The sequence below is a fragment of the Diadema antillarum genome, unplaced genomic scaffold, assembly GCF_040938485.1.
Source record: "Diadema antillarum isolate AM-2024a unplaced genomic scaffold, OU_Dant_1.0 seq00001373_RagTag, whole genome shotgun sequence".
Classification (NCBI taxonomy): Eukaryota; Metazoa; Echinodermata; class Echinoidea; order Diadematoida; family Diadematidae; genus Diadema; species Diadema antillarum.
In genome coordinates this window covers 419902-432309 of record NW_027272134.1, presented here as the reverse complement: position 1 = coordinate 432309, position 12408 = coordinate 419902, and the positions used below count along the sequence as shown (strand labels likewise).

At 41.4% G+C, this 12408-nt stretch overlaps 1 protein-coding gene across 1 annotated transcript in view; it reads left to right on the top strand.

The window, feature by feature from the left end:
* Window positions 1-11766, top strand: part of LOC139708804 (uncharacterized) — a 50029-nt gene extending 38263 nt beyond the window's left edge. The window contains exons 3-9 of the mRNA XM_071620755.1: window positions 1899-2094; window positions 2972-3068; window positions 4742-4863; window positions 6125-6305; window positions 7950-8165; window positions 9009-9151; window positions 9680-11766. Of these exons, the coding sequence (XP_071476856.1) occupies window positions 1899-2094; window positions 2972-3068; window positions 4742-4863; window positions 6125-6305; window positions 7950-8165; window positions 9009-9151; window positions 9680-9823 (1099 nt within the window). The 3' untranslated portion in view covers window positions 9824-11766. The remainder of the gene's footprint in view (window positions 1-1898; window positions 2095-2971; window positions 3069-4741; window positions 4864-6124; window positions 6306-7949; window positions 8166-9008; window positions 9152-9679) is intronic.
* The last annotated feature ends 642 nt before the right edge of the window (window positions 11767-12408 follow it).

Below are 12408 nucleotides of genomic sequence, written 5' to 3'. Positions count from 1 at the left end.
CTCAACACCTAGAAGGCAAGTACCCATTTATATCATGTTGCCCCACACAAGTGGGCAAGTGGATTTATCATACTTTGATAAGCCTCCATTTCATGCAAAGTGATGGGAATGAAATTAGTACTGAAAGGGGAATGAATGATGGTGATCATGGGTGTTAATGACTTCATAAAATGATAAGTGAGGGTGGTTCAAAAACCTGCCCTCCTTATCCAGAGGTTATCCAACCAGCTTCTGAATGCTCCAGTGTACACCATACAAATTGTACCTGTCCCTACTACACGCTATTCATCCCCACTTCCTATACATGCTTATTTCACTGCCAACGCCACCCATCCACATTTCTTCCTGGTCACTGAGCCTCATTGCCGTGGTCGGGAGATCCTGCATGGATCAGACCGGGGATTGCTCCACATCATCAGACACTCGTGCGGAGGACATCCCGTTCCCATAGCGCGCATTCCAAGCCATCTCATGCATCCCGCGTTGCCATTTACTAAATGAGACTTATTAAAGAGTGAGGTCACGGAGGACTGTCCCAGCAGAATGGGATTTGTTAACAGACCTCTCAATGTGCATCTATCGTCCCGCTGGGTCTGCCATTCTGATTTCTAGTAGCAGACTCGTTCTGCTCACCTGAGAGTGAAAGATGAAGATTTAACAGACTAGCACATTTCATAGATTTATGAGAGCTGTCCCATCTATCATTGGTCTTCTATACTGCTCAAGGACCAAAGTATGTCATGTCGAACTCTTTGTGCGGTTTATATTGGGGGAAAAGTACTAGAATCAAATGTAGTAATAACAAGCTCATGGAAACGACAAAGGTGAAACTTGTGACTGTGTTGACAGTTTGATTAACATTAATTCACAAGCTCAATCCAATTCTGTTCAATTTCAGTTTTATTGTAAAAACACCAAATAAAAGTCCGAAGACTAACCATACTTGGTTTACATCAAATTTGACAACAAAATGAATAATTCAACTTTACAGGAGGGAGACACAGAGAAGGAAATACACCAAACTGACACTTTACACAAAATAATTCATATTGAAACCCCCCCCCCAAAAAAAAATAAAAAAATAAAAAAATAAATAAATAAATAAATAAATTTTAAAAAAAAGTAAAAAATAAATAAATAAATAAATACAATACAATAAATAAATAAATTAAATTAAATTAAAATTTAGAGGCTTATAAAGCAATGTCTGAAGTGCAGGCAAGAGAGTGGTGGTGTATTAAAAATGATTTTACATTTGGTAGGGCATTGAAGTAAAGTAGAAATGTGTAGTATATGAAAAAAAGATAGATGTAGGACATTTACTCGTTGATATTTTTTCTGTAGGATGTTTTTCTGTTTTCTGTTTGTTTTGAATTCACCAATACTCAATAGATTATGTCAGCAAATTATGTCAGCACAGAAAAAAAAAGAACAAGTTATGACATGGCCCAACAGCTAGGAGGAATAGAAGATTTTAATGTCAGAATGGATGCCTTCCTTTCAACCATTTTGACCTTCTTACAGATACCCGTTTCCTGTATTTTTTTTTCTTTAATGCTATCAATGAAAATGCACTGCACATGATGTATTAAATTTGTAGCATTCTAAATCTGAAATGAAATGTTCCTGAATTTTTCTTCACAAAGGTTAAGAGGTCTGAGAACCCCAGTATGTTGTTCTTTGATTCTATTTCAAGGACCTGGAAAGATATTTGATGGTTAGGATGTAGACTTTGCTCTTTCCTTGTAATGGATAAAAATCAGCATTACAAAATTAATTCTCTGTCAATACATAAAACGCTCTTGGTATCCATCATATCCATTGAGCATAATCAAATATAATGTTTTATGACCCCATTGGTATACATTGGTTTCTTCTTTTCGTTTTATGTGATGCAGTAACTCAGCAGGTTATGATGGTGGATCAGAGGTGAACAGTGAGGGCTCGTCGATAGACAGTGGCCATGGGTCCAGGGACTCCGGGGCCAGTGCTAGCCCGGCTGCAGTGCCCCAGGTGCCCGCCATGAAGGAAGCTCCCGTGGTGTACCAGTTTGAGTTCCCAACCAAGCTGTGTGGAAGGCTCATTGGTAAAGCGGTAAGTGGATTAGGTAGGGCCATGTTATCAGAGAGGCCAGACATCTATAATGTAGTCTTCTGTGTATACTTACAGACATCTTCAAATAGCTATTTAGTTGGGATTGAGATTTAAAGGGCACAAAAGATATTTCTGATTGTATAGTTAAAAATTGGCAAATACCCCTAGAAAAAACAAATTATACAACTAAAAAAAACACCAAAAAGGATTTGCATTGTACTAACCCTCATAATTTCAGTAGGCACTCTTTTGCCATTTGCTAAGATCTGCTTTGATTCTTGTGTTAGTCTCAGATATTGTATTTTCAACCGCGAGGCTCGCATACGGCTAAAGAACTGAAGTACATTATTTCTATGATCCCTCAGTCAAGCTTTGTCACTGGTAGCCATGTGCTACAACAATGCCGCCAAACCGATAGTAACTATGAACTGAGAAATAGTATGCACTCATGTATTATTTAAGGAACGGGGTAAAGCAACTGTTTGTTCATTTTTATTTTAATGTCAGTACTGAAGAGCATAAATGTGTATGTGAAAATTTAATCACACTGTGAAATATTCTGTTAATCAGATGGTGTATTTATGTTGATAGTAAATGTATCTGGTATCTATCTACCTATCAGATTCCTTGAATGAGTCATTCTTTTAATCGAACTACTTTACATTGTGAAAACACAATCTTCCGACAACACTGGTCTTTATACTACATTGTACATCTCTTTCTTGGAATGCATAATGAGAACTGATTGAAATGAAAAAAAAAAGCAATTTAAAAAAAAACATACTTTAGTTTCTGAACCATTGTTGCTAGCGATGCACGAGGCACAAACACTGTACTCTAAAACAAAACCGTTGTATGTTGTGTTTTTCCTCTGAAGGGCAAGAACATTCGTGAGCTGAAGGAAAAGACAGGAGCCCGCGTAGTGTTGAAGAATGTCCCGTACTCAACCACTCACCAAATCTGTGTTGTGGATGGCAAGTTTTTTTGTTTTTTTTATGTATCATTTATTTTTGTTTTGAAGAAGATCACTAAATCTGTAATGCAGAGCTTGATAAGCTGTACTACATGAATTAGATGCTTTTTTTTTCTCTGTGTCTTTGGTCAAATTTCTGTGTCACCAGTCTTTTAACCTATTGTTGTAATAATGAGCTGGCCAAACCTTTGCCAGTGATTGGCACAATCTTTTGGGTGTCGCATCTTGTGAGATGGGCTTTATGACCATCAGATTTTTTTTTGGGTAGATTTCTTTGCTATTCTGTTTCTTTTTAACCTATCATGTCATGGGGAACTTTGCTTCTGATGTTATCGTCATTATTTACTTGGCATTTCTGAATTTCACTGCATATCTTATATCAGAGAAGGGTTATAGGGAAACAGTGAAATTCATGAAATCTGCATAATGTATGAAATTAGTTACAAAAGAGATGTCATTATTGATGTTTTGAGAAAGAAACCAGAAGTTTAATCTTGCAAGGTATTTTTATGTTGCTAATATAGGAGTCAGTTATATATTTAGCACTTATAAAGCTTTTGAAAATTCTCTGAATGAACCAAACAATAACATGAACAACAAAGGTTAAAAAGTAATAAAGGATTTTATATTCTTAGTTGACTAATACTATTGATGATTAGTAAAAATGAATATAAAAAGATGCAGCTCAAGACCGTTGAAATATGGTAGTTGTGACGCGATAGGTGTAAACTGATATCATTGTTGGCATTTGCAGGGATGCCAACTGTTACTTTATTTTGCAGTATTCATTACTGCATGTTTCATGGAAAATACTGTTTTGCGTACTGCACATATCGATTACAGGAAAGGTAAAAATTATATTTTGTAAACCAAAAATATGCTCTTTCGGCCATCAGAATGCTGCAATGCCTTTTTGCAAGGTTGATATCCCTGCATTTGAGGCTTTTGTGACCACGGTGTCGCTTACCTACATGTACAGTGCATACGTTAGTAATCTATGCCCTTGATTCACTGAACGGTCGCTTGCCACTCTTCTAAGTGCAAGGGAGAGTGTCCTCTTCGCTGATGTAATGAGGAAACCAAAAGGTGTGGTTTCCATAATTTGCTCTTGGTTTCTGAACAATCATCGATACAAAATGTCTTAGATCCCCCCCACACACACACACACACACACACACACACACGTGGGGAGACCTCCTCAAATTACGCTCATTGGCTGGCCAGCGCTCTGCACGTAGCCTGCCAGTCATAATGGCCATTATGGAAGGCAAACAAAATTGATGTATTGACTCCAAAGTTCACAGTGAGTAGTTTACTTGCTCAATATTTGTGCATCAGCAATCTGTTTTATCAAAGAGATGTCCTATTAAAGTGCTGGTGGTATTGACACTGCTTGCTGTCGGTGATATTGCATTGCAAGTGGCTGATAGCAAGCAAGTAATACAACAAGTCAATGGATATATTGCACCTTTGAATCTATTTCCTAGGGCTCATATTGAACAGGAATGTTGTTGTTGTTTTTTTTTCCCATGCAGCAACAAAGTATCAAACTTAGTCCGATTCTTAATGACTTTCACTAGCCCTTCCTCCTTGGTAGTTGTTTGTATGTTACCATGGTAACCACACTTATTTCATTTTTAGTTTTATTTTGTTGTTGTTCATGTCTGGATGCAGGTCTGAGGGGTGAAGTGGATGCGGCCCTGATCTACATCAAGAAGAAGTTCCCCAGTGCTGACTTGAACAGGAGAGCCAACACGCAACAGCAAAGGAAGGCAAAGCCCCCAGAAATGACCCAGGTGAGTGGCCCCAACAGTTTCCCATTTCATTTTATTTTTCCCCTGCTGAAAGGGAGAGTGGGCATAAAATGCTGTAATGTGCAAATGTGGTGAGCAAATGTGAATAGAAGACATTTTTTCTTACTAAGCAGAATGCTGTGCCCACAAACGAGATTGGCAGTAATTTTGCATAAAATGTAATGATGATGGTTTTCAGATATTAGCATGTGCCATTTTGTAGGAGAGACACTATTCTAAAGCTGTGTTTACACCATGTTCCCGGCGGCCACAGCAGCCCCATTTGCCTGAAACGTAGTTCGCCGTGGGTAGGTGAGACATTCTCATGTTTTCCCCCCATGGCATTCTAGTCTTCGATTCAGTCCTCGCCCTAGTGAACGTATTGCTATCAGACGCTGTTCTCACGGCGTCTGGTCAGGCTAGACTATCAGTATTTTCAGTCAGGTCCCGCTTCGGACAACCTCCAAGTTTTGTGGTTCATTACGTACCACCCCAGTTTGTTACGTTCACCCAGTTTTATCGCTGCATATAAGATCCTCATTAGCACTGGGACTGCCGTGGCAAATTTTTTGACAGTCTAAAAATCTGACACGGCATCCACTGCAATCTTGTTGCATTTGCCTCTCCCGTCTCAAGGCGTTGTTTCATGTCCATCCCGTTTTGTTCCGCTGTAGCCTGAAACAGGGCTGTCGGGTTGCCGGGAACATGGTGAAAACGCAGCTTTTCTTCAGGAGCACGTTCCAAATGAAACAGCAGTTTGTAACATGTGCAAAGCTGCCATAAGATGCTGTCCTGTGACATTGTGTGTGAAATGTGTATTAAAAAAGCAGAAGAAGAGAAAAACATAAAATGAATGTGAACACTTAACTGAAGGAAATTTTATGAGATAAGATGGAAATGAGCGAAAAGTAAATATTTTCACACAAGTAATATTTGCGCTCGGGCGGGGAAGATGAGTTTTGCATTTTTTGAATACCTGCGGAATCAAGACACGAACTACATGAACATATTAGCAAGCAAAAATATTCCCATGCTTTTATTTTTGCGCTGGCTTTTGGTTATATGATATGTTCAAAAATTTCAACACCATGAAAATGTCCACTTTCACAGTATGTATATTAATGGCTGCCACCTATAGCACCAGGGACTTCTGTGCAGTGCTGGTGAGATGGTGCATTGTGGCTAAAGTGAATCATAAGGGGGTAGAGGGATACTACTTTTTTTTAATTCTTTTTTTTTGGTTGTTGTCCTGACTGACCCTCAGCTCCATCTGCCGGAGGAGATGACCAACGCGGTGCGTATCTCCAGCGTGGTGTCCGGCGGTCACATCTTCATCCAGCAGCCGACGCACCAGACCTTCCAGGGACTGGCCGTCCAGGACAACCTCATGACCCAGATCTACCAGCAGGCTGACATGACACCACAGCTGCCCAGGCCCATTGAAAGTGAGTTTCCCTTTCCACCATTGGCCTTCTTTTGAAAGACTTGGGAGAGGGTCACAGTTATGATGACCAGTCCAGTTGTCAGACACATCGTCATCCGACTTTGTAATAGCAGTTTTCCACCATGATGAGCTCAAAGTAAGCTAGGGAGCCATTTTTGTAGGGCGCAGGTGCTAACCCCAACAGCAATAGCATAACTTCCTATGTGATTCCCGTGTGTACAGAGCCGCCTAGTCTCCCAGATTCTGCAGGAGACTTCATGAAACTTTGAATGTCTCTTCCTGTCTAGATAGGAGATTATAAATATCTTCCTGATTCAGGAATTATTAGTTTGTTTTGTGAAGGTGGCAGCCCTATTCATACACCTGTGGTAGAGGAGCATTGTGGATAACATCTTATTGTAGAACACAGGGCTGCTACCTAGGCTTGAACCCTTATACCTCCTTTCAAGCAAACCACTGAAGTAGACGGTGACACAACACTTGCTCCTGCTTCTGCGTCATTTGCTCTGATCTTATTATACCCCCGCCAAAGAAAGTTTGAAGGGGGTATATAGGAATCAGCGGACGGTCGGGCGGTCGGTCGGGCGGTCGGGCGGTCGGTCCGTTGCAAATCTTGCGTCGCGAACTACTTCCTCGGTTTTCAACCGATTCCCATAAAACTTGGCACAGATGTGTGCCTTGGGTTGTAGATGTGCAAGACGTATTTTTTAACAGTACCCAAAAGTACGTTGCCATGGTAATGGCATATTATGGGCAAAAATGGGTACAAATCTTGCGTTGCGAACTCCTCCCACAGTTTTTGATAAATTTTTATGAAATTAGGTACAGATGTTCATCTGAATATGTTAATGTGCAAGACACATATTTCCGCAGTGGCAAAAAGTGCGTTGCCATGTTATTGGTAAAATATAGGGCAAAATGCTTCATGGCGAAACTGCTTCATCAGTGTTCTTCCAATTCTCATGGAATTCATATTGAATGTTTGTCTTAGGATATAGGTCAGCATGACACATTTCTTGACAGTGACAAAAAGTATGTTGCCATGGTAACAGCTCACATATTATGAGCCAAAATGATGGAAAATTTTGTGTTGCAAACTACTTCCTCAGTTTTTGCCCAATTTCCATGAAACTTGGTACAGATGTGTGCCTTTGGTTGTAGATGTGCAAGACGCATTTTTCGACAGTACCCGAAAGTACGTTGCCATGGTAACAGCATATTAATGGCAGAAGATCAAGGAAAGATCTTGCGGATTTAACTACTTCCTCAGTTTTTTGACCAAAGCTTATGAAATGTTGTTTGGCGGGGGTATAACCAGTCGCTGTAGCGACATTTCTAGTTTTATCCAACAACTTGGGGTTAGGGTTGTGATAGGGTTTTAAACTTTAGTTTGATGTGAGGACTAGGATTAGGGTGGGGTTATATTTGTGGGTAGAATTTATATTTGGCTTAGCATGTAAATATTTCATGGGAGCAGTTGTCTCGGGAGCAATTGTCATTGAATAGAACTTAGACACCTCTGCTGTTCTGAGGTAGGCTTTTGTTCTAGCGCTCCTCCAAGTGAAGAGAAGTTCTTCACAAGGCCTAAGAATTCCACTTGCCGCATTGACCAACCACTTTTCTTCACTCTCCCGTGTCCGTCCAGATGGTGTCATCTGTGCAGCCCCCGTCATGGACGGCTGGTATCGCGCCCAGGTCGTCGAGGTCAGCCACGAGTCCGACGAAGTCGACGTCCGCTTCCTGGACTACGGGGGCTATGCCAGGCTGGAGGGGTACACCCTGCGCCAGATCCGCTCCGACTTCCTGGGACTCCCCTTCCAGGCCACCGAATGCTACATGAGCAATATTGCTCCCCTACCAGGTAGACTTTGCATGTATGCCGTTAACTTGACGAAAAGTCATGTGAAATTCTTGAAAACTTATGTCTGGTACACCATCCATTAGTGCCATTAGTATGTCTTTAACCCGTTGAGGACGGGCTGATTTTGCTGCAACATGCATTTCCCCACGCGCCCTTACCCGAGTATACTCGCGACTCGCCCTCTACGGGTTAAAGGGCATATGGAGTTTTTGGATTCAAATATTAAAGCTTTATAGTATCAGAATTAAACTTCAGCTTTGCCAGCTGCTGCTATACAAACCTAATTCCCAAAGTCTATGATATTTGAACACTGTCAAAAGACAGACATCGCAAAGTAAAAAGTGTGTGGACTCAGATGAGCAAGGGAAACTTCGGCTAACGAGGAGATCAATCAATTCATGGACTCTTGTGAACAGTGATGTAGGAATCTGTGAGTGTATGTAAACCAATGGCTTGTGAGGACACGTGTATAAATATCTGTGAACTGTTTCATCAGCAGCAATAATCAAATCTGGCTGTATACATGATCCTGGCCTAGCATGTTACAATTGCGTTGGGATCTAGGGCAATTACCCCCTGGACAGTTACCCCAGACCTTTCCCCTGACCCCAACCCTAATCCTGAACTTAATCCTAACCCTAACCCAAACTCCAACCCTAGGGGGTAATTGTCCTGATATGATTGCAATGCACTGTTGAAGCTATATGGTAACTTGTCTATAGATGGCGCTTTACACACATAATGATGTATGAGGTTTTGTAACACAGCCAGGAGAATTTCTATCCAATCTCACAATCACCCTTTCTCGGTTGGTTCCCCTTGAAATCTTGTGCCATATAACAGGTGAAGTTGACTTCAACGAGACGTGCAGGGTGTACATAGAGCAGGTTGCCCAGAGCATCGGCATGATGCAGGCAAACATCACTGGCTACTCTGTGGATGGCATCCCCTTCATTGAAGTCTTCTTTATTGACAGCTATGGCAAGGTGAGCTTTTTGAACGAGGTCTAGTACCAGGGGAGCCCAACGAATATTTGAATATGTTTACACTATATATAATAGATGAATCAGTAGATAAAACGAATGAGTAGATGACATATATTTGTTAGTATTACATTATTGTCACTGGGGCGACAAGACCTCGTATCTACAAAATGCCAATTGTTCTGGAGAGCAAAGAAACATGGCAGCCAAGGCACTATATCAAATGGGAGAGTCTTTCCTATGCCATGCTATGGTGGCTTAATTTTGGGGGTAAAACAGTTAGGATTTGGACAGGACATCACTTATCAGATTATCTGACCATTAATCCAAAAGAGTCATTTTCATCAAAATTTCAGATACAAGGTCTTGCCGCCCCAGCAACGATATACAGCTTTCTCTGTTGGAATAGTTTTCTTTTTACCTTCTTTGTTTAATCTAGCATTGAATAAAACTTGATGTTTCAGTTTTATGCTTTTTCTTTTAACGTCTACCCATTTCTACTGCCATGTTTGCTATCTCTTTGCCGTGCAGACGCAATCGCTGAACAAGCAACTAGTGAGCCAGGGTCTGGTATCCTGGTACGAGGGCACCGAGATGCTGGAACCCGCCATGGAGACGCTGCCTATGACGAATGGCGCCCTCTGCAGCTCAGAGACTTCAGTCAGACTGAGCTAAGGGAGCCTACAGCAAAAACTGCCAGCGGGTCGTAGACCCCGTGCAGAAAATTTCAAATGACAACGAAACAAATTGACTCTGCGAGATGACACACCAGCTCTGTCAAAGAGGGTATCTTATGATGAAGTAACCGCAAGGATAGGCCATGGGGCCATGTGAAACACAGCGAGAGGTTGAGAAAGAAAGGTGTTTTTGGACTTGCCATTGCATCAGCTACATGCACATTGAGGGAAATAAGTGGACTGAAGGGTTTTCATTTACGCGTGCATTTTTTTTTCTGTGTGTGTGGTTCTTGTCGGAAAGCCCTAGCAAATGCATTTGGCAAATGGCATCTGGCCATACATTGTAGATGTCATCACAGACAAAGGCGCTTCTTCGTCTTCAGTTCTTTTAGGATATTTAGTAGATGATGCTTGCATAGAAATCATATCTACAGGTCAATCTCGATTTGTTTTGTGAACATACGGAATTGCATACAGAAGAGTACTTTTCGTCTTGAATTCTCCAGTAAGGCAGCAGCAGCAGATTTGGCGACAGATGCCAGGGCAATTTCAGAACCGATGCCACAAGTTGGTGTCGACTGGGCAGCAGGCGGTTGCTCCCTATGTGTTTGTTGCATTTTGGGGGTGTCCATCTCCTACACTGCAATCAGTGGATCCGGTGTCTTCAACCCCAGCATTTTTAAAGTGTCCATTGTATGACATTGAGCGTGATGTGATTTTGGGGGATGACTTGTTTTGTGTCCACACTTCTGTACCAAGGAAAAATTTGGACAGTGACACCATATATGAGTCAGGATGACTATTATTAGGTCAATTCAGCATTACTGCAGAGTCTGAACACACTATGTCCTGCTAAGACTACAGTGTGAGGTGTGAGACTTGCTACCTCCTTATCCTGAAAAAAAAAAGACAAACAAAGAGCTCTAAACTTCAAAGCTTGGAAAACTGCCAAGTTCAGAGAATTGCCTAAAAAGTGATAAAATTAGATCTTCTTTTTTTATTTTGTTGAGGAATCAAAAGTTTGATCAACTACCTCCTGACCACATTTCACATTCTGAGAATGTTTCTTACCACAAGACTTCTTGTGTCGCTGAAGACCTTTTGAATTGATCTGTTGTACTTAATTCCTGATCCCCGACATTCTCAGAGACATCCAAGCTTCGAAGCCAATTTTCTCAAAACTAGACTGCTCTAGCAGCCAGTCAAAATATGGCATGTTGTTTGAAATCAGAGTGGGGTGCATTGTATATCATTTGCAAACTCTTTTTAGTCTGGAAAAATGTCTAAAGCTAAGAGAATGAAATTAATGCTTGGCAACTTTATGAGCATTTTATAGTGACAGGTGATGTAAATACCACCAAACAGCTGCTTCAAACCAACCTGCCGAAATTCACATGCAGTTGTAAGAGATGCAAATTTGCAAAATGTGAGGAGTGTTCTGTCCCTCAGTCCTGCCATTTTTTACACTGCATGTAGTTGCAAAATTTAGCATCCAGAAAACCAATTCATTAAGTGAGGTCTTTCCTGGACTCTGACAGCTGTTGAATGTGTGGCGCATGTCGCAAATTGCCGCGACGATGATGGAGTCATTGATTGCAGATGGCCTCTCCGTTGGCTTGCGTTGGAGGAGGTGAAAGCCGCAGTGGAGATGCTTTGGAGCGGGAAGAGCTTTTGTGTCTTCTTTGTCATTAACAACGCTATCACAATAGCATCTACTGCAGTGACTTCATGGCTAAAGGACTGGCGGAGAGGCTCTCTGTGCAACGTAAGGATATGAATGAATGACTCCCAAGCATTGCATGCCGTCGTCCATTTGATTTGCAACGAAACAGACCTTGACAACATGGTCACTCTTCCGCTTGCCCTCTCAGACATGAGGGCAAGAGCCCCATGCTCCTTCAGATTTGCTAAATCTCCCTGATTCTGCAGGAGTCCCCCTGAAAATACCCACCATTTCTTCTTGATCAACAAAAGAATGTAAAGACCTTTCTGACTTTGGAATTGCCCTCACCCATTAAGATGCACTGGTATTCCCTTGACTGCTGTATGGATCAGGCATGATATTCTGTAGATTTAAGTCAGATTTCATCCCCCCCCCCCCTTAAGTGAGTCCACATTTTGCTATTCCCATGTTTCCAAATCACCTAAGAATTTTGATTTTCTGCATTTTTTTTTTAAAACCTCAATATGAAGCCAGATGGATTCTCCCTGATGAAGCTGTTGGAGCACTGACAGCCCAGCTCTTAGTGGGCAAATCCCCCAATATGTTTAACTTGCCCTACTGTGAGCTGAGGTTGCCTAGGGCAGGTTGTCTGTGTAAGCACCCTGATGAAATGAAATGCTATATTCTTGTATGACTGGACATTGGCAAAGACACTTGGACCTACCAAGTTCCTTATGATGTAACTGCCGGTACTCAGAAATCCCCGTATACCAAAGTGTAGAAATAGGAGATAGTGAAATGGCAGCAGATGTATAACCATATAGAAAATGGCACTGTACACAGCATGAGGCAGTTTCTTAAGGATGTGGAAAGATTGATTTTGCACTGGTTTAAATAGTAGCAAGACACAGCTTATGTTG